This window comes from Myiozetetes cayanensis, unplaced genomic scaffold (assembly GCF_022539395.1).
Source record: "Myiozetetes cayanensis isolate MyiCay16 unplaced genomic scaffold, myiCay2020 scf4, whole genome shotgun sequence".
Classification (NCBI taxonomy): Eukaryota; Metazoa; Chordata; class Aves; order Passeriformes; family Tyrannidae; genus Myiozetetes; species Myiozetetes cayanensis.
This window is the reverse complement of record NW_026087631.1, coordinates 64,871,164-64,889,849: the sequence shown is the minus strand read 5'-3', so window position 1 is coordinate 64,889,849 and position 18,686 is coordinate 64,871,164. Positions and strand designations below refer to the sequence as shown.

Here is an 18,686-nt window from a genome sequence, read left to right as displayed (position 1 = left end):
TCTGACTTGGTTTGAATAAGCTCATGTTCTGTGTCCCTAATGACCTTTTCCAGTCACTGTAGTCCTGTGTGGAGATCTTCATCAGAAACTGAGCTGAGGACGAGCTTTCCCTCTCTAAAATCATTAGATTTATTCCAAATCCTTCCTTGTGTCGGGAAGGACATTTTCTAAAATGCTGAGAAACAGATTTTCCAGTGGTGGGGAGACTTTTAAAGGACAGCTTGTATGTCCAGAATTGATTGTGCATTTTTTTGGATTTTTTTTTATTATTTTTGAAGGTACAAGGTCTCTCCAGAGAATCTTTTAAGCTTGCAGTGTACCTGAAACACAGAATTATGTCAAAAGGGGAACGCAGTGTCATTGCTCTGACTTGGGCTTGGATGTTTATTTCTGGAAGGAAAGCAGATTGGTTCAAAATGCCGTGTTGTATTGGTAGTATTACAGTTTGTAACTAACCGAGCTCGTATTTTCACATCTGCATTTTGTGTCCCAAACTCTTACACAAGAGTAACACTTTAAATTGAAAGAACATGAGTCCCATCCAAGGAATAGTGGGTTCTTCATTTGGAAGATGGTCTGAATATGAATACCCTTAATCTACTTAGCAATTGCTTGTTGGCATGATGGAAAGCAGTAGTAAAGGGTTGTGAGCTCCTGTCTGGTCTTTGTTAACTATATACTGGATTATGTGAGAGATTTTATTTAAGCCTCTTCCTAATGTTTGAGCTTTGACATCTCTAGGGCAGCAGCAGAGGAAGCCCTGACTGAAATGCCTGGTGAGATTTATTCCCTGGTTTTGGGAGGGTGGATTTCTGACAGTGCCTGTTACAAGTTGTGCTGTGTCACAGTTTAGCCCTGTGCTTAATCTGGGCACAGAGATGTGCTTATGTGTTCAATTTGATTTGCCTCATCAATTCTGAACTCTAAAATGAAGCTAGATTCCTATCTTATTAACACTCTGCAAAGTAATTGTTAGAACATTAAGTATTTCCTTTTGTGATACAGCAAAGCCACACTGGGATCCACCCTAATGACTAATACCATCATGTGGTGTCCTTGATAGTAGTGTGTAATGATTTGACTCAGAAATATAGGAGGCACATGTACCAGGGAAAGGGCTTTATGTGAATAAAATCACCTTTAATAATCTGGAATAAAATTGTGTTTGGTGGAAAAGGACAGAAAAGCTTTATGCTGCATAGCCTCTGAGAAAAGAATGTGCTCTTAATCTTTTAATTAAGTATTATGTCGCCACAAGCAGCTTGTTGCCAGTCTGTTTGACTTCTTGGTAGAAAATAGATGGAAAATTATTGGGTTTCATTTTGCTTTACTGTGTTTGTAACAGTATAAAAAAAGCGTTTTTAGAAAGTACCTTTATATTCTTTGTTGAGAAAAGGGGAGTGAGTGAAAAACACTCCTGCAGTTACAGGCTTCATTCTTGTTTGCAGGAGGGAGTTTAATATTTGTTTTCTGTTTACTTAATTGGAAATCTTGTGCCTTCCTAGATCACTGAATGCCTGTGCTTAGTAATGTCATGTCCCCTTTGCAAAGAAAATTCAAGAAAAGATGGTAAAAAGCTTCTTACTTTTAAGTAACACTGTCAAATATTTCTCAATTTGTGTGCAAAGGGAGAGCTAGCAAATTCAAGTGTGAACATAAAAGTGAGACTGTTATGGCCTGTAATCTCACCTGAGTGAAGATCTTCAGCTGGAAAAGCAGTTAATAAATGCAGCTTCCAGAATCCACTATTGAATTATAGGATGAAAGATGGATGAAGCAGGACATTGAGTTTGACATGAACGGCCAAAGTGCTCTAAGCTGCTTTTGGAGCCGGGGGTGGACTCTGGAAACAGACATTTGGTTGGCAGAATGGCCGTCGAGGCTGGTTTTGTGACATGGTAATGTCGTCCCCTTCATACTGAGCTGCTGTGTTGCATGCGGGAGCAGTACCCAGTTCTGAAGGGCTGCCTTCTCTGGGGGTGTTCTCTTGTGTGTGTTACAGCAGTGGAGATGAATGCTTGAAATACAACCCTATTTAGTAAGGGGATCTAGCTGTGCTCTGGATAAACTGATTGTAGCTCCAAGTCGTGTGAAGGTCTTCTCGCTTTCCCTTTAAGTTGGGAGGGGAGTTGTGTATCCGTTTTATGACAAGCTTCCTTCAAGGCATATTTCTCATGCAATCTAATGTTCCTGCAGGAATCTAAATGTGGTGCTCATGTGCTGTCGTTTGGCAGCACTGGATTAATTCCCTAAAGTAAGGTGGATTGAATCAGGCATATGGGTTATGAGGGAGGCAGGCTGGGACTGATTCTCAGGTTACAGGAGAATATCTGGTATCTCAGCTGGGGAGTGGTCAGCCCATACTCTTTCTTTCACCTTTCCTTCTTAAAAAGCCAGAAAATCATCTTGCTGCCCTGTCACAGTTATGATGATCCCCTGAGAAAGATCTCTGTGCTGTCAGCAGCCCCGTGTTGTTGCCAGTCTGTTAAAGGTTTGGAGAGGAGAAGCTGTGACTCCGGGGTGGTCATGGGGCAATCTCACCCCTCAGCCTCCTCTGGTCTAGTTATAAAATAGAAGTAAGGCTGGATTGCTGAAGCTGAGTCAGATCTGTCAAAATGTCCTGAGGAAATGAAGCTAATGCATCTCTGAGGGTTTCTTTTCCACATAAAATGAGCCGTTTCTGTTTAGTTATTCATTGCTTTAAGTGTTCTGGGGGTTGCATTCATTACTGTAGCTGCTGAAGAAGTTTCTGATGTGCAGGGAAAAAGTTTATACTGCTAAGTGAGAGTGGATACACAGTATATAGCAAAGTTACAGACCTAAATTAATTTGAAGCTGTAACATAGAAATAAAGTTTGGAATACACCAAAATTCATGTTCAAATCCAGAGAAGCATCCTTCAGGCTTTTATAGGAAGACAAGAAAAGACTTAATAGGAGTGATTTGGTAGAGAAGATTGAAGTGACAAAGACACTGGTGCAAATGAAAGAATGCAATGAGATTCCTGGGGTAGCTGTGGTTTGGGGATTTGGGAAACACAGGTTTTGTTCTGACTTTACTGGCTGAGCTGGATGACTGTGGGTAAACACCTTCAGCTTTGTGCTTTATTCCTCATACCTGCAAAAGAGTGATAATTTTGCTGCTGGTTAAGTGCCTTGACAGGTATTTCGAAGTCTTGTATGAGAAGTGAGGCAGTGCTGAGGGTGTAAGGGAATTTCAGCAAAACTGCTTTCTGCCCAGGGGAAAGGTAATGAATGAAAAGTGTGTGTATGTGTGTAATTCCTGGTGTTATAAATATCATGTAGCTCTCTGGATTGCATCTGAAAGCAGAGTCTTTCTGTGGCTTCGGTTTCTCTTCTATTTTCCGTTCCACTTGAGCACTGAGGGCTGTCTCCATATGCCCTTACAGTTGGGAGGCTTGGAATTGTGTGTCTGTCACTCCCAGCACCTTGGGACTCTCTGGATTTTGCTCTGTGCATTTGTGATAGAAGGTTCACTCTGTGTTTGTAGTAAAGTGCAGACTTCTAGTCTACACCAGTCCTTAAACTTATCTGCTCAAAGATTTACTGCAAGGGTAGGATTGCACTGCTGGGAGGACAAACTGAATTGTGGTTTTACAGAGAAATCAGACCCCTTCAGTTGTTGGGTTTTTGGTGGGTTTTTTTGCTTGTTTGTTTGTTTGTTTTTTAAGTAAGGAAACTGAAACCTTTAAACTCATTTTACGTGAAAACAATTGAAATTAAGGTAGGTGGGCAAAGAGGTTAATTTATGATGCTTAGGGGTCTACTGAATATCTTGTCTGACTGTGGCAGGGAGGGAGAAATGATACCTGTGGTATGGAAAGGCTTTCTGAAGCAGTGTATAAAGGTGAGTGTAGCAGCTGGAGTGTCCTTGAAAGTTACACCCCAGGGATTGGGCACACTACCCCAGGCATTGGGTAGTTGCTCTTCTTTCCTTCTCAGAGGGTGAGGATTATCTGCATATTTATGTATCTTCCCTGCCGGTAACCTCAGCTGTAGCAGCTGCACACGTAGAGTAAACCTGGTTTAGCAGGTGTACTGACTTTTCCCCTCCTGTTTGTCTTCCAGTCCTGAGCTTTTTGATCTGTTGTTGGATTATAGACTGAACCATATTCCCATTTAAGCACTCCTGTTTAATAGAGGGGTCTTTGCTGTTGGAGAACTCCAAAATCAGGAGATTGCAAGGAAGATGTTCCTGCTCAGGACTGACTATGGCACATTCAGGGAGCGTAGGACACTGAGGTTTTCTAATGTACAACATGGCAAGCTGCTCGTTTACTTATCATATTCTTGTAATATATCCACTGTGACTGGGGAGAAGCCTCGGTTTCACTTCACTGCTCAAAGGTAAATTTTTACTTTTCTACACTAGACAACCTTGCTCAAAACAAGTTGCCTTCCTGTGCTCCCAAAGAATTCAGTTCCAGGAGTGTACTCGGTGGGGGTACCTCCCATTTGTTGAGCCTGTTCCAGTGTCTGCTGCTGTTTTCATGTGTCAGAGCATTTTTTTTTTTTGATAGCTGGCAATGATGGTTCTGTTTCTGTGTGTTTTTAAAGAGCTGAACATAATCTTTACTGCCAGCTCTGGCCTTCTCTAAAGTTAACAAGCCTTTTCAAGAAATAATTAAGAAGTTACTATGCACTTTAAAATGATTTCCTGTTCTTAATGCTCTGTTAGGCACCATTTCCATGTTTAATTAAAACAAGTTAAACTTACTCATTTGAATTACGACTCTTGGTAGTGGAATTTAATTTGGTGTTGTGTACCAATAGTATTTCCCATGTATGCCATCTTTTTAATGCAGCCATTCCATCCTGTTTGGACTGAGTGGAAAAACATGGAAGCAGGTTCGACTGGTACTGTGTCTGATTCTTATTTAGGCATTACTGCAGTGGGACCATCTTTTAATTTGCTTTATAAATTTTTTAAATATTTTAGTTTGATTCCTTTGCTCTGTTGAGTTAGTCTGGGACTCTAACTCTGTTGAGTTAGTGTGTCCCTGCTGAGGCCTCAACTCAGCAAATTTTTGACAGGAGCTGAAGTGAGTGTTCACCTTCTGTAGTGGTGAGGATTTTTTTTTTTCCTGGTCTATTAGGTTTATCCTTCAGTGCAGCAAAACATTTTTTTTTGTTTGTTTGTTTGTTTGTTTGTTTGCTTGTTTTGTTTTGTGGTTTTTGTTTTGTTTGTTTGGGGGTTTGTTTGTTTGTTTGGTTTTTTTTTGAGATGTGTACTTCTGCCTGTGCTTATTTTCTTGTCTCAGTCTTGATAAGATGGGTTGGATGAAGACAAGTGGCTTTTGGCTCTATAGGAGTGACACATGAATTGAGGACAAAATGAGCTGGCATTGAAAGCTGAGACTGTGCCAGTGACATGTTGATGCATGAAAATGCATAAAAAAGTCAAGTAAAGAAAAGTCAAGTAAGAAAAAGTCAAGTAATTATGTGAGGAATGTCACATCCGTAGCACCTGGGATGTAGTTCACATTTCTCACATCAGTGCTGTCAAGGCAAAGGCAAAACAAGTTCATGAGGTATGTGTTGATAATCAGGGAGGTTTGAGATAGTTTGAGCTTATGTTGTCATGTCACAGAAGAGTGTTTTGGAGACCACACTTTTCCAGGTATGCTGGGATCAGCTCTTACTTGCTTCAGAAGGAGGAAGTGTTTAGGACCTCCATTTCCAGGTATCTTGAAGTGTATATTTGGAGAAAGAGTAATTGATGGTGAATAAGAGTGTTTCCTGGAAAATGGCAACACTGAGAGATGAAACTGAAAAGAGGAAAGATTGAACATCAGGGAGAAATGAGGATGGTGAGGCACTGGAAAAGGTTGTCCGGGGAAGTTGTGGATGCCTCATCCCTGGAGAAGTTCAAGGACAGGTTGGATGAGGCTTTGAGCAGTCTGGTTGAGGGAGAGAGTGACAGAGTGGGTGGACTAGATGATCTTTGAAGGCCCCTTGCAACCCAGAACATTCAATGATTGATGGCTTCTAAATCAAGTGAATCTGCGGGGAATTTGTATTCTCAGAATGTGCCTCTTTTAGCCGCGATCGTTGAGAGAAATGAGGTGTATTAGTGGGAAACAGGGACATCAGATGGCTGGAGTAGTGCAGCAGTTTTAACCACATGATGGGAAAGATCCTGTAGGGAGTGGGAGAAGGCCATTGTTGGCCTCCTGTGTTTTTGAATTGAGGGTGCAGTCAGGATATGAAGCAGTGGCTCCCATGCTGGATGTCAAGGTTATAGCCTGCTTGCTGCAGGGCAGGCACAGTTGTTTGGAGGTGGAATAGTTAATGGTAGAGGTTATTTTTCTCTCTAATTACCACACTGAGTCCTACTGGGAAAGTATTAAATGTGTGGTGAGAGTGGGTAGCTCATGTGACCCAAGTATAAAAGGAAAAGTTGATGCATCTATAGTAGTCTAACACTGATCCCATTATTCTTGTACAGTGCAATAGGCAAGTACTTATTTTGGTTGAGATCAAATATATGAAACTGCAAGTGATGTCTGACCTGCTGGCAGATTTTATTTGTCCATTTTAAAACTTTTGCCCAACTTGATTTCTTGCTTGATTTTTGTCTTTTTTGTTAAAGTAATTCCGTAAGCATTAGTATTTCACCAAATTTCTAACCAAAATCGTAATTATCAACAAATTGCATCATTTCTCTTCTGCTGTGAAACAGAGAAAAGGTGACAGTTGTATAGCGTTCTTTGGAATGGATTTTTTTAGGTAGTCATTTAATTGCTGTAGCATGTTTAAATGCATTGAGTTCTGGTTAATAAGTATATATCAAAAGAATATGAATGAATACTAATTGTATTCTGCAGTAAAATAACTTGAGTTCTTGTGTTGGTATTGGGAGTAGTTTCTGGTGTGGCCAACGGAGTTCAGCTTGTTTCTATGTAAGATCAGATCAGCCACCTGTTACGTCTCTTGGTTAAAGAATATAAGAAGAGAAAGCTTGAAACTGCACAGGTGCTATTATTGTTTGATTAAGAAGGGTGTGTTCTGATTAATGGCAAAAGCTGTTTTACTCGGTGTTGGCAGCATTTTGGGAGCGTCTGCCTATCTCTCCTCATTCACGACTGGGACAAGTTTGAAGTATTAATAATATTCAAGTACTTCAGAGGCAGCTCTGAATCACATATTGAATTAACCACTGCAACAAACATCAGCATTTTAATTAATTAGCTGACGATGCTGTGGGTTCCGGGCATACATTTTAAGTGTGCAGACATTGCACCGCTTTTTCACACATCGTTACCGAAAGAACAGAGTAAGTGGGCAATTCTGTTGTTGAAGGTAGCAATTAGCAGTCTCTCTCCTTCGAGAAGGGTTATGCTGAAGCATTAGCTTTCTTTTAAAGTGCTGGGATTAACTAGGGAAGTTAGTGCACCGGCCTGGCTCTGGCTAGTTATAAGATTGCTGTTTAAGATTTGGCTCTTTTGTAGTAGTATGAAATCTTATGCTAATTAAGCTGAAGTAGCTAAAATTGTTAATAAATGTTTCCCATCTGACTGTTTTAAACTCTTGCAATTTGCAGGTCTTTCCAAACTTCAGATGTAGGAAAACTGTAGTAGTTGCTCTGCTCATCAAATTTGGGACTTGTTTCATTTCTGCGTTGTGAGATTACTGCAGCCCTCACTAGTGGTAGGAGTGCTGGATCATGTTTTCTCACCTTTTTCTGAGGATGTAGGAACTGCATGACACATTTATATATGCTATAATTTATCGCTCAAATTTCCATCTGGCTTTGTTTGTGTCTCGAGGAGGGGTAGATGGTCCCTCTGTTTCCAGTTTACCATGCTTTTTCTTTTTGGTGATTTTTCAATTTCTAAATCAGTGAAGCTGAACTTGAGAAGCAAAAAAAGATGTAAACACATCCATTTTTCCCTCAGCTTTTCTGTTTAGATGATCTGTAAATAATTAATTATTGCACTCTAAAATCCACATTTGCTCTTGGAGTTGACAGAACCTGGGCTATCCCCTTGTTTGCCGAGTTTGAAAGTCAGGTCAGTCTTAGATGTTAGTTGCAAGTGGTTTTCTCTTGTGACAGGACTGAGTTTTCTGGGAAGAGTCCTTTTTAAAAGGGTCACCCATTTGCTGCAGCAGTTAAATGCAAATTTAGAGTAGGTGCATCTTCCATGCTGTTGCTTGGCATGTCAGTGCCTGGCCAAAGGAAAAGCCTGCACTCCTGCTTTGACCACGGGGCTGCCTATGAGTGATTTTCTGGTTCCTTATGCTCTTGCTTGGAGCCCCTGGTGGTCTAGTGGTAAAGGCGCGGCGCTATCACCGCGGAGACCCGGGTTCGATTCCCGGTCAGGGCCACTCCCGGGCAGGTGGGGCTCGTTAGCCCTTAAAGGCAACCCACCTACGTCCTAAGGACCTCACTACCACTGTCCAAGCTCGCTTGGCCCCGGCAGATGAAGGGTGGGCTCAGTTCCGCGCACACTGTGTCTCACCTAAAAAATCCAATGCGCAGGCTGGAAGGTGGAAAGACCTTCCCCGGATCTTCACTTGCGAAGACTGGCCATTATTATTATGCTCTTGCTTGTGGGACTTGTATTTTTAGAGGTTTGTGTGGTGTATAAGCCTCAACTGCATTGGAAACCTGTATGACTGGTAAGTCACTGAGTGACTAAAAGACTGGTACATTATTGTGCTGCATTTCCGCAGCCATTGTGGGGTTATCCCTGATTTCTGGGTGAAGGGTATGGCAAATTACCTCATGTCCCAAATACACAGTCAGGATCTTAAAAGAGGAATAAAGCTGTCTGTTACCAGTTAAAAAAACCCTGAAACAATCCTTAAACCAGCCCAAACAGTGTGTGCTTTTAACCTCTGATGAGCGAAGTGGGGAGGTGACACGAGGGTAGCTAACTACAGGTGTCTGATGTTAATGCTGTGAATCCAAAGGGAACCACAGAGAGATGCCACCATTCTCTGAGAGCGTCTGGAGGTGACTTCCACTTGAACTTCCCACCAACTGAAAGGTCCTGAAGCAGAAGGTCTAATTGGCCACAGTGGCACATGAAGCCATGGCACAGTCTGAAGAATCAATGTCTCCTAATGTTTATCACTGCTAGGAAGATGACACTGGACATGTAAAGCCCTTTAATGGTTGTTATTGCCATCACTGGTATTGTCTTATAATCTGCACACAGACCTGCTCTTAAGGGGTCTTTTCTCCCTGCCATTACTACTCACATATTCTGAAAATGTTTTTGTAAGTTCCCATTTTCTTGGTTACTGTCCCTCTTGCCCCTCAGTCACTGCATTAGTATTAACAAGCTGCATCAGCTTAATGTTATAAGCTGCTCTTCAGAGTTAGATCTCTCATCACGGCTGCTTGGAATGTTGATCCATGGGGTTTGTATGCAGCAGAGTTAACTCACACTTTCCTCCCTCAGCCTCCTGTTGTCGGTGTAAGCCCTAGTCTGCATTTGGTGAAGTGCAGGGTGACCCCTTGGACTTGTATCCTATAAGATGAAGACATATAATCAGATTTGTTTTAATCAGTGGCCATTGAATGTTGGGTGGCAACTCCATACTGGTGTTTGCTTCAAGGAGGGTCTGATTTGTTTTCGTTATCTTAAAATGGACCAAGAACCCTCATGTAACATCTCCCGGATTGTGAAAGCACTTAACAAGAATTACTGTAGCTGGAGTTAAAACTTATTTTGCTGTTCGGCCTAGTGAAAGAGACTGTTTTTTTCTTTTCTTTGTGGGTTTTTTGTTTGGGGGGATTTTTTTGTTGTTGTTGGTTTGGGCATGTTGTTGCAACACTGTCACATCAAGTTTTATAGTAACTTCATCCAAAGAGCTGTTACCAGAGGGCCAACATCATCCTCCATTATGGGAGTGGGAGTATTTCCATGTACTCACTGTTTGCAGAACTGTTAGAGGTACAAAGCAGAAGCAGTTGCTGCAGTTTTTGGAGTGATGTCATCTATTTGGGTAGTGCAGTTAATGAACATGGAATCTGTTTTGTACTGTATTAAACTGATCAGCTCTTTACTGTCAGTCTACATAAGAGATCTCCATTGTGTAGCAATGGCTGAGCACTTAGGGAGGTGGGAAGCTTTGATGAGCATCTTAATGTTTGTTTTGTCTTAGCAACAGGCACTGTTGACTTTTGCTTTTGCTGCTCGATGCAGAATCCTGATGTTGGTTATAGCTTTTCACTTGCACTGAAACAAGCAGTGTGGTGAAAACTGAAACTGTTTTCTAAATTTTGAACACCTGTGACCCTTAGAAATCAATCACTTGAATCAAACTGCTCTCACTTTTTGTCTTTTCTTTCTTGAGGCATTTTGGTTTTCTCTGACCCATAAGGAGTGCATTTTTCATTTATCTTAGTCTTATGTGGGAGTTACTTCAGAGAATTCACATGATCTGGGATCTAGACATATTTGCACCCCAGAATCAGGGATCTAGCCACAAGAGTCCAGTTCTTGATGAAGAGTCAAATTGGTTTGAGTTATCACAGATAAAGCAGTCACAGGAATCATTAATGGTAGGATTCTTCCAACTTTTCCAGTCAGAGCTCTTTCAGAAGAAAAGGAATGTAGATATAAACTTCGGGGAAAACACCAATAGAAGGAACATTGAGCTCAGAATTAAAAGCCACCCCAACTTCCCAGCAGCTCCCCATGAGTCATTCTTTGTAATAATTTCTTTGCTCTGGTCTGCTGATGACACTCTCCCTTTGGCATTGCTTCCCTGCATCAAGTCATGCTTCTCTTTGTTCCTCTGGTCTGGCAGCACAGCGAGATGTCATTCAGGTTTAAGTGGTGACGTGTCCGGTGGACTGCCCTGGTCACCTCTGTGCCGTCCCTTCAAGCCTTTCCAGCTTGTCCCCTCTCTTTGTGCTAATTGTTTCTGTCATCAATTTTGCCTTGTCACTTCTGTTTCTGTGTCTTTGTGTTGGTTTTTATGGTGGTGGTGTTGTGGTTGTCTCCCTGTCCCTCCTCTGCTTCTGTCATGGCCACTCTGAGGTCCTCTGTCCTCCTCCTGGGCTCTGCTACACTGTGTTCCTCGGGCTGACTGGTTTTAGGAATGTTGACCTGCTGTCTCACTGTTACTAAGAGAAAAATGATACAGGTGGGAACGTGAGAGTTCACATCAGGTTGCTTCAGCTGCTTATAACTTTTAGGCACTTGTAGCCATGATCTTCTCTTTGGAGGGTTGACCAGAACCAAGAATGAGGAAATGTGGCTAAGGAGGTCTCCATTTATAGGAGAGGTGTCAGTAGGAACACTCTATAGTATTACACAACTAACTGTTTACCCTAGGCCTGGAAAGGTGTTGAAAAAGTTTACGTGCAGTAGAGTGGGTCCTTTGCCAATTTACAGCGTGCAGTAAAGCACCAGGCCAAAATTTGTGCCACCGCATGCTGTTACCACAGGTGCCTTTGAGCATCCTGTTCTGGAGACTGGGGATGAAAGGGAACATTGATAGGGCTGCAGTTGTCCATCATCTGGTTTGGAGTAAGGCTTTGGAAGCAGGTCCTTTAAGTTTCTAAATGAGTGGTAACAACAATAAGCAAATTTCTACTGTGCAGTGTAGTGAATGTTCAGGTAATGCCCAGAAGGATAGTAACAACATCAGTACCTTCTAATGGGCTGCAAGTACTTTTTTTCCCAGCCAGGAGGACAGAGCAACACCAAGATGCTTGTAACAGTGGTCCCTGAATAGCCTATCAAATCTGATTAGTCACAAGATACTATTTTGATTAAACCTTTTTGGGAAAGGGGTGATGAAATGTGGCTGGAAGCCTGTTTGTGTGTTACTGCTTGTGGTGGTTAACAATTCTGTTTGCTGACAAGTGCCTTCTGCAGAAATGATGTCTTAAGTGCACACTCACAGTGCATCAGCAAGAGCTGGTGTGATATCATCTCAAACGCTACATGAATCTAAAGGGTGACTGTCTCTGGAAATGGTCCATTTCATGACTAGCTTGCTGTTGGTGTGCCTTAGCTAGTTCTGTACTTAAATAAGGGGTTCCATATGGCAGGGGAATCATTTTCCCCACTGCACCTTGAAGTTCATGCAGATGCCAGGCCTGCACCAGGATTTTACTACAGGATTGACAACAAAAGCAAGATACATATTGCTTATGTGGGGTATTTTGACGCTAAGACTTGATGCAGTTCCAGATGGATATGCTACTGCAAAACTCCCTGGAAGTTAGATGTGCAGTTTTGGCTCGATGGGATTTGTACACGTTGCCACCAATGTCCCTGGAGCAGTTACCTGTAGTAACTGGTGCTGCTTTGAGAACTCCTGTGTCAGTTAGGTTGGCAAAGTGAGGAGGTTGCTTCCTCTCATTGGAAGTTCTTAAACTGTATGGAGAAAGGACCACATGCTCTTCAGTCTGAGGTAGTAGCTCAAAGAAAGGATTTGAGAAAGAAGTGTGTGTAGGCTTTGTCTCAAGTTCAGTGGGTGGTGGACAGCCCCAGTATGGGATTGCAGGCAGTGCCACAGTGTCCGGTGGCATATGGAGGGCTGGTGAGGCACATGAAGGCTGTAGGATTTCACTTGGCATTTTTTATAATAACAAACCCAGTTGATGTCTTAATTGCTTCTCTCACTTAGAGAAACTAGCAACACAGCAGCTGGTCTGGCAGCATGGTCAGGGTCTGAAAGTGCAGCTCTTTCTTGTGCTGTTGTCTGCAGTCTGGTTTCCTCTGTGGCTCTGGGACCAGTAAAGCTTGTTCAGCTCCAGTGGTTGACATGCAGCTCTGCTGGGTGCTCTGGTGGCTTTGTCCTTGACATGCTTCCTGAGATGGTAGGTTTGGCACTGTTTCATCTCCCTTTCCTTCCATCTTTGAGTCCTTAATGTTTTGTTTGCTTCTGAGAAGCAGTTGCCAGTAGGTGCCAAAACCAGTTCTCTGGCTTCGTGGAATAGTTTTGGATGTAATACCAGTGCTGAGAAGAGGCTGGTAAACACGGGATGACACACAGGTTGTATGTCCAAGGTGCAGCTGGAGTTGCCCAGCATGACTCACTTCCCCATGGTCTGTTGCCTCTTGAAGTCTGGTTGCACCCAGGTGATCCTTGTACGGCTTTAGCCTTAGCCCTGTGCTGAATTCCCGTTAGCCAGTAGGGCTGGTTCTCCTGATGATTTCAACATAACCTTGAAAGGGACCTTTGCACAGCAAAAGGGACTTTGCTAAAGTGCTTGTAACTGGCCTTCCTTGTTCCCAGTCCTGTCAGCAGCAGCAAGGAAATAGCTAAGCTGCCTGTGTAATCCTCACCTTAATGACTCCCTTCCTTTAAGGTAACATTTACAGTTGGAATCTGCAGTGGAAACAGTGAGACTAAGAGTCCTTGAGTGGGGGATGATCTGCCCCACATGCTCTGCTGCCCCTGGGGATGTACCAGAGAGCTCCATGTTTTTGAAGACCAGCTGTTGGGCATTTCCATCTATGAGCTGGAGGGCTTCTGGAACAAAGGGCAGCTCTGATTCCTTGTCATGCATATTGTCACAAGGATCACTTAAAAATTCAGTTATTCAAAGAATTATGGTGTGTTGTCTTGAGATAGATCTTGTGATTTCCTTCTAATCCAGCAAAAGAATCAGTTATGTTACTGAATATACCATAAGCATCCTGGAACTGGGATTTAGCTGACAATTAATTAGGCAGATAATTCTATCTTGTGTTTAAAAGCTGCCTGGGCACTCTATGTTTAACATCTTGCATCCAAATTTTATGAGTTTTTAGTAAATTCTGTGGGCAGTGGATGAGACTTCTTTTTATCAGCGTTTTCTTGTGTGTATCCAAAAGTATCTTCCTAATGATACCATTTATCTTATGCCTGTGTTGTGCATTACCTAGTGTGTCTAGACAAGTGCCTCGCTGGCTGACTGACTTGTGTGCCCAGTACGGTAGTATCCTGTTTTAGAGCAGCAGGGATTAAACTGAAGAGGATCAATGTGGTATTTCCAGTAGGAAGAGCTATTCTTAATGCCAAGGGAAGCAGGGTGTGCTCCATGGGGCTGGGAGAGAGCGGCCTCCAAGTGCTGTGATCTGGAACTCTGTCTTCCTGATCAACCAGGTTGTGTCTGGTTGCTGGTTTGTTTGGCTTTTTATGGTTTGGTTGGTTTCTTTTTGCCCTTTAGATTGGCAGACCCTGGGCTGTGTTATTTGTGTGCTCAGTTGGTTCTCAAGGCTATAAAATAAGTTTACTTGTCTGTCTTGGGAACAGGCACATTAGGTGTCTGCAACGTGTTCCATAACCTAGAGGTAAGACTCTGAAATAGCACAGACTTGATCTGTGCTGCATATATGAAGTCGTTAAAGCTGTTTTAAAATGTTTTTCAGGTTCTAAATGGCTTCTAAGAAGTTGGGATCCGACTCTCATGGTAAGTGAAATTGGCATCCTTGTCTTTTCACCAGGATAAATCCTACTGCTGACTGATGTCCCAGCCTAGAGAGTGCATGTACACTAATCTCTTCAGCCACTGAGTAGTTTTTTTGTTAGGAATGAACTGCCTTGGCTTCCTTCTGGAACAGTTGCTTGCTGATGCTGTGTGTGCTTGTTCTCTGATTGAAATGAAATTCAGACTGTGACCATTACCTGCTCCATCATGACAGAATTGTACCTTCCTCTTATCCCACTTACCCCCCTTCAAAATCAAAGCTGAACTGCAGTTGTGAGACTGCTCTGATGTTTGCTGAAGTGGATGCTGGAGCTGTAGCATCTTTCTGTGGAAGTTGTGTGAGAAGTTGAAATGAAAGTGAAGCTTTCACTGAACTGTGCCTGGTCTTTGGTAAACCATGAATTTCTTTCTTAAAATGGACTAATCTGGTTCAGAAGGCAGGTGAAAGAGACTATATTTTTTTATCTTCTATATATGAGATGTGCAAAGTCATGCAGACGATTTGTATCATGAAAGTTATTTGCCTGTTTATATGCATAGTTTTCAGAAGATAAGTTGTAATTTGAGTGCAAATAATATTTCTGTGGAACATTACAGTTCAGTTTCTTTTATGTAATGTGGCTTCTTCAAACTGGTAATTGTGACTTTTCATGTTGTCAAAACTTCTGATTTAGAAATTCAGCCACGATCTTTATTTTTAATTTTTCAGATAAGAAGTTCCTGGGGAATTCCATTTGCCCTTGAGCTTTTTAGGTAGTCTTGCAAGTGTGAAGTTAAAACCCAAAATAAGAAATGCCTCATTTAAGTACATGGTTAGGGATTAATAAAAATAGCCTATCAAAACTTAGTTTTTAGATGGTCTTCTTTGCTGTGGCCCAGTGACCCTGCTGCAAGACAACTAATTTCCTCATTAGGTAGCTGCCAGCCCTTCAGCAGTTGCTTCGTTATCTGTAAGCAGTCTCTAACTGCTTGTCTTCTGTGTCTGCTCTCATTTTTCTCTCCTGCTTGCCCAACCGGACGAGCAAAGATGCTGCCCACAGCTAGAATTCAACATGTCTTAAAAATTTCCCAAAACAGTGCAGTGTGCTGGAACATGCTCCTGGCTTCAAAATAACAAGGCCCAGACAAATGGTGCTGTGAGCTGCCTTGATAACTTGTCCACTCTTCTGTGTGCCCTCTGTTCCTGATGACCAGCGGCGCTGTCTCAGTACTCCTTCTAAGGAGCAGTGGAGCAACTTCCTTGGCTTAATGGTGTCCTAAGAAATCAGCAGCATAGTTGCTTCAGTCTTCTGAAAGGGTTGTTAAGAATAATCCTACTAACTGTAAAGCATCTAGTCCCACAGCTGCCTTCAGCTCAGTGTCTGGCAGGTTGATGAAACTGGTCAATATAGTTGATGTATCTCTTGTGCTTATTGCTGAGCTACTTATTAGAGGTTAGAGGACTGATGCTGGATCACAGAGCGGTTGAGGCTGGCAGGGACATCTGCAGATTGTAGTGTCCAAACCCCCTGCTTAAAAAGCTCAGGTTGCTCAGGACCATGTTCAAATGGAGATGAAGATGGGAGCACAAAGTGTGAGTGGAGAGAAAGGAGCCCTTTTCCTGTCTTTAAGGGTGTTCTTATCATACACCTGTAACTATTCCTAACCACGTAACTTCAGGTGCTCTCCTGTTTTTTGAAAAATTGGAAATTCAAGCTTAAGTTGTTGGCATGTAGAAATGCAGCTTTCATCTGTTGCACAAAAAGTGTGGGTTATGCCAAGTGCAGCATGATAATATTTCTGTATTATCGTTGTCACTATAGAATTTTAAAACTTTTAACTCTGATTTCTGACAATTGTGTAAGTGTGGTTTGTGTGACCACAAAAACTCAGTTCCACATGGTTTCAAAACTGTTCCCCATTCATAACTGGTAACTATTTTTTTTCTCTGAAATTTCTATTTTGCTACCAAACTGAAGGGCACTTCTATGGGTCGACCAGCAACTTCTGCTTTATGCTAAAGTGGAGAGGAATCCTACTCTTGTAGTGATTTGTTAGGCCAGGAATGTAATACAGAGCACAGAGATCAGGCTGACAGGTACACCTTTGCCAGAGCTATTCACAGAAATTCCTCAGTGTGCTTTTAACTGATAAAGGGATGAAGTGGCCAACAACCATATTAAATAACAGTTTGAAAAAAAACTTAAATTGTTGCACTTGAACATGTGACTGTTGAAACAGTGTCACCAAACTAGTGCTGTTCTGAATGGGCTGGAAGAAATTGAATACTACATGTATCAGTGTTTTGCCTCAGAAAGACTTTTTATCGTCAAGTGTCCTGAAACACTCGATGTGTTCCTAATATGTGTTTGTGTGTTTTGTAGCAGAGTTATATTCAAGATGAGGTTATAGCAGTGGTTATTAAAATATCAGTATACTGGGGAGAAACTAGAAGGCTTTTACTCCTTGGTCAAGCTTTTGAGGTTAAGCTGGCATCCGTAAGTGCAGCCCATCTAGGAACCTGTAGGTTTCTTTTATTTGCCGAGCAAAGTGAGAGTTACTATGTAAATACCACAGGCTTGTACCCTCTGTGGCTGGTGTCTATTTTAGGTGCACTTGTGCAAGGAGAGATGTCTGCCACTTACAGTGTCAATAGGTCTAATGAGACAAGTATTTGCACACTGAGCAAATTGGCCTGCTAGATCCATGCAGAGAGGCAATCCTGCTGCACCCAGATCATCTGGCCTGGAACAGGACTTGTGCCGGTGGGACTATGCAGAACATCGTAGCAATAGTCGGGGGGTCTGGTTGTCCCTGACCTGGCCGTGAGTTACCACTCCTGGTGCAGAGGCTGCCACAGTTGCTATTTCTGTATAAACAAATGCTTTGGTGTATCAGGTTCTCAAATTGCCAGCTCAAATACAATTTGGATGACATGTTGCATGTTAAACATGTTATTCCCACTAAGGATCAGTGAAAATACTGTTATCCTGTGCCTGGAGCGTGTTTTCGTCCTGGAGGTGCAGGTGGGATGTAAATTGTTCATCCTGATGGTTTCAAAGTGCAGGAGACAGCACCTGTGTCTTGAAAAAACTCCGTGACTAGCACCTCCGGTGCGTGGCATGAGAGCTCAAGTGATGACAGCCCATAAACCTGTAACTCCAAATTGACAGGATGTTCCTGTTTTTGAAAGCTGCTCGGCCTCTGGGAGCCTGTGGCTGCCTTGTAGATGAGTCGACAGCGAGGGAACACAAACAGCACTTAAACTGCCATCTGAGTATGAAAATGGGTCAGATAAAAATGGCAAGTCACAGTTCACTGAGCCAGGGGTTGAACACCCTCTCAGTTGTTGCCAGTGATGTCTCTCTTTATCTGCAGCACTCAAAGAGAAGTTACAAGGGAGGCCTAGAGGCACTTTTGATACACACACCAGAAACTTCACCTGTAATTCCCAAAGCTTAGACCAGTGATCCAAGAGATCACTTTCAGTTAATCAAAAAGCTGAGCGCAATTTATACTGTGGGTTTTCTCATAGTTCTTCACAGTAGCTCAAGGAAAACACACCAATAGTCTGGTGGAGGTAGCTGAGCTTAAGAGGTTTTTGCCTTGTGAGTTTGTAGGATGCCTGAAAAGTGTCACTCTAAAACATTTTTTAAATATCAGGTGTAAGTGATACAAAAGACAGATGTAGGACCTGATCAAGTTTGATTGCCTTGCTTCAAGAATTGGAATTGCTGTGCTAAATAGTCTTGATATTTCACTGTATCAAGTGTGTTTTTGTTAAAGTGGAATGTCTTTGGGTTGTCACTTTGCCCTTGTGACCACTTCTATCTGAATGTTACCTCCTACTTGCATGTCAAAACCTGGATTTTAGTTTGTCTTAGCTACTCTAAAGCTGGGTCATTTCAAAACCTGTTTTGAATATGGTAAAAAGTGATGATGCTATTTTTCTTAGAGATATAACAGAATACAGTGCTCAGGAGAGCTTCAGCATCCAGTTGTGTAGGGATAGTCTTCTCACACAGGAAAGTAGGATATGGGGTGCACAGACTTCAAAATCTGATGGATTGTTGTGCTGTGAGGGGTATTGCCTTTTGTGGGCTAGAATATCTAGGAAAACCAAACAAACTCCACTAACAAAACTGGGGCATTGAAGTCCAAACAGCTTCAAACTTTATTTGTACTGTCACCTGACACAGTTGTGGCAGCAGAGATAAAATAGCTCCCAAACACAGCATAGTGAGCCTTAATTGAAAGCATTCAACTTGCGAGTTGTGGGGATTTTTTTAATATAATTTCTG

General features: G+C 42.3%; 2 protein-coding genes across 5 annotated transcripts in view; both read left to right on the top strand.

The window, feature by feature from the left end:
- Positions 1–18,686, top strand: part of TPGS2 (tubulin polyglutamylase complex subunit 2) — a 698,248-nt gene that overhangs the window by 460,457 nt on the left and 219,105 nt on the right. The gene's annotated exons all lie outside the window — the stretch shown is intronic.
- UBAP1 (ubiquitin associated protein 1) overlaps positions 1–18,686 on the top strand; it is a 34,481-nt gene that overhangs the window by 3,299 nt on the left and 12,496 nt on the right. For all 4 annotated transcript variants that reach the window (XM_050328814.1, XM_050328811.1, XM_050328813.1 and 1 more), the window contains exon 2: positions 14,348–14,388. In XM_050328814.1, coding sequence (XP_050184771.1) covers positions 14,355–14,388 — 34 coding nt within the window. In that variant the 5' untranslated portion in view covers positions 14,348–14,354. The remainder of the gene's footprint in view (positions 1–14,347; positions 14,389–18,686) is intronic.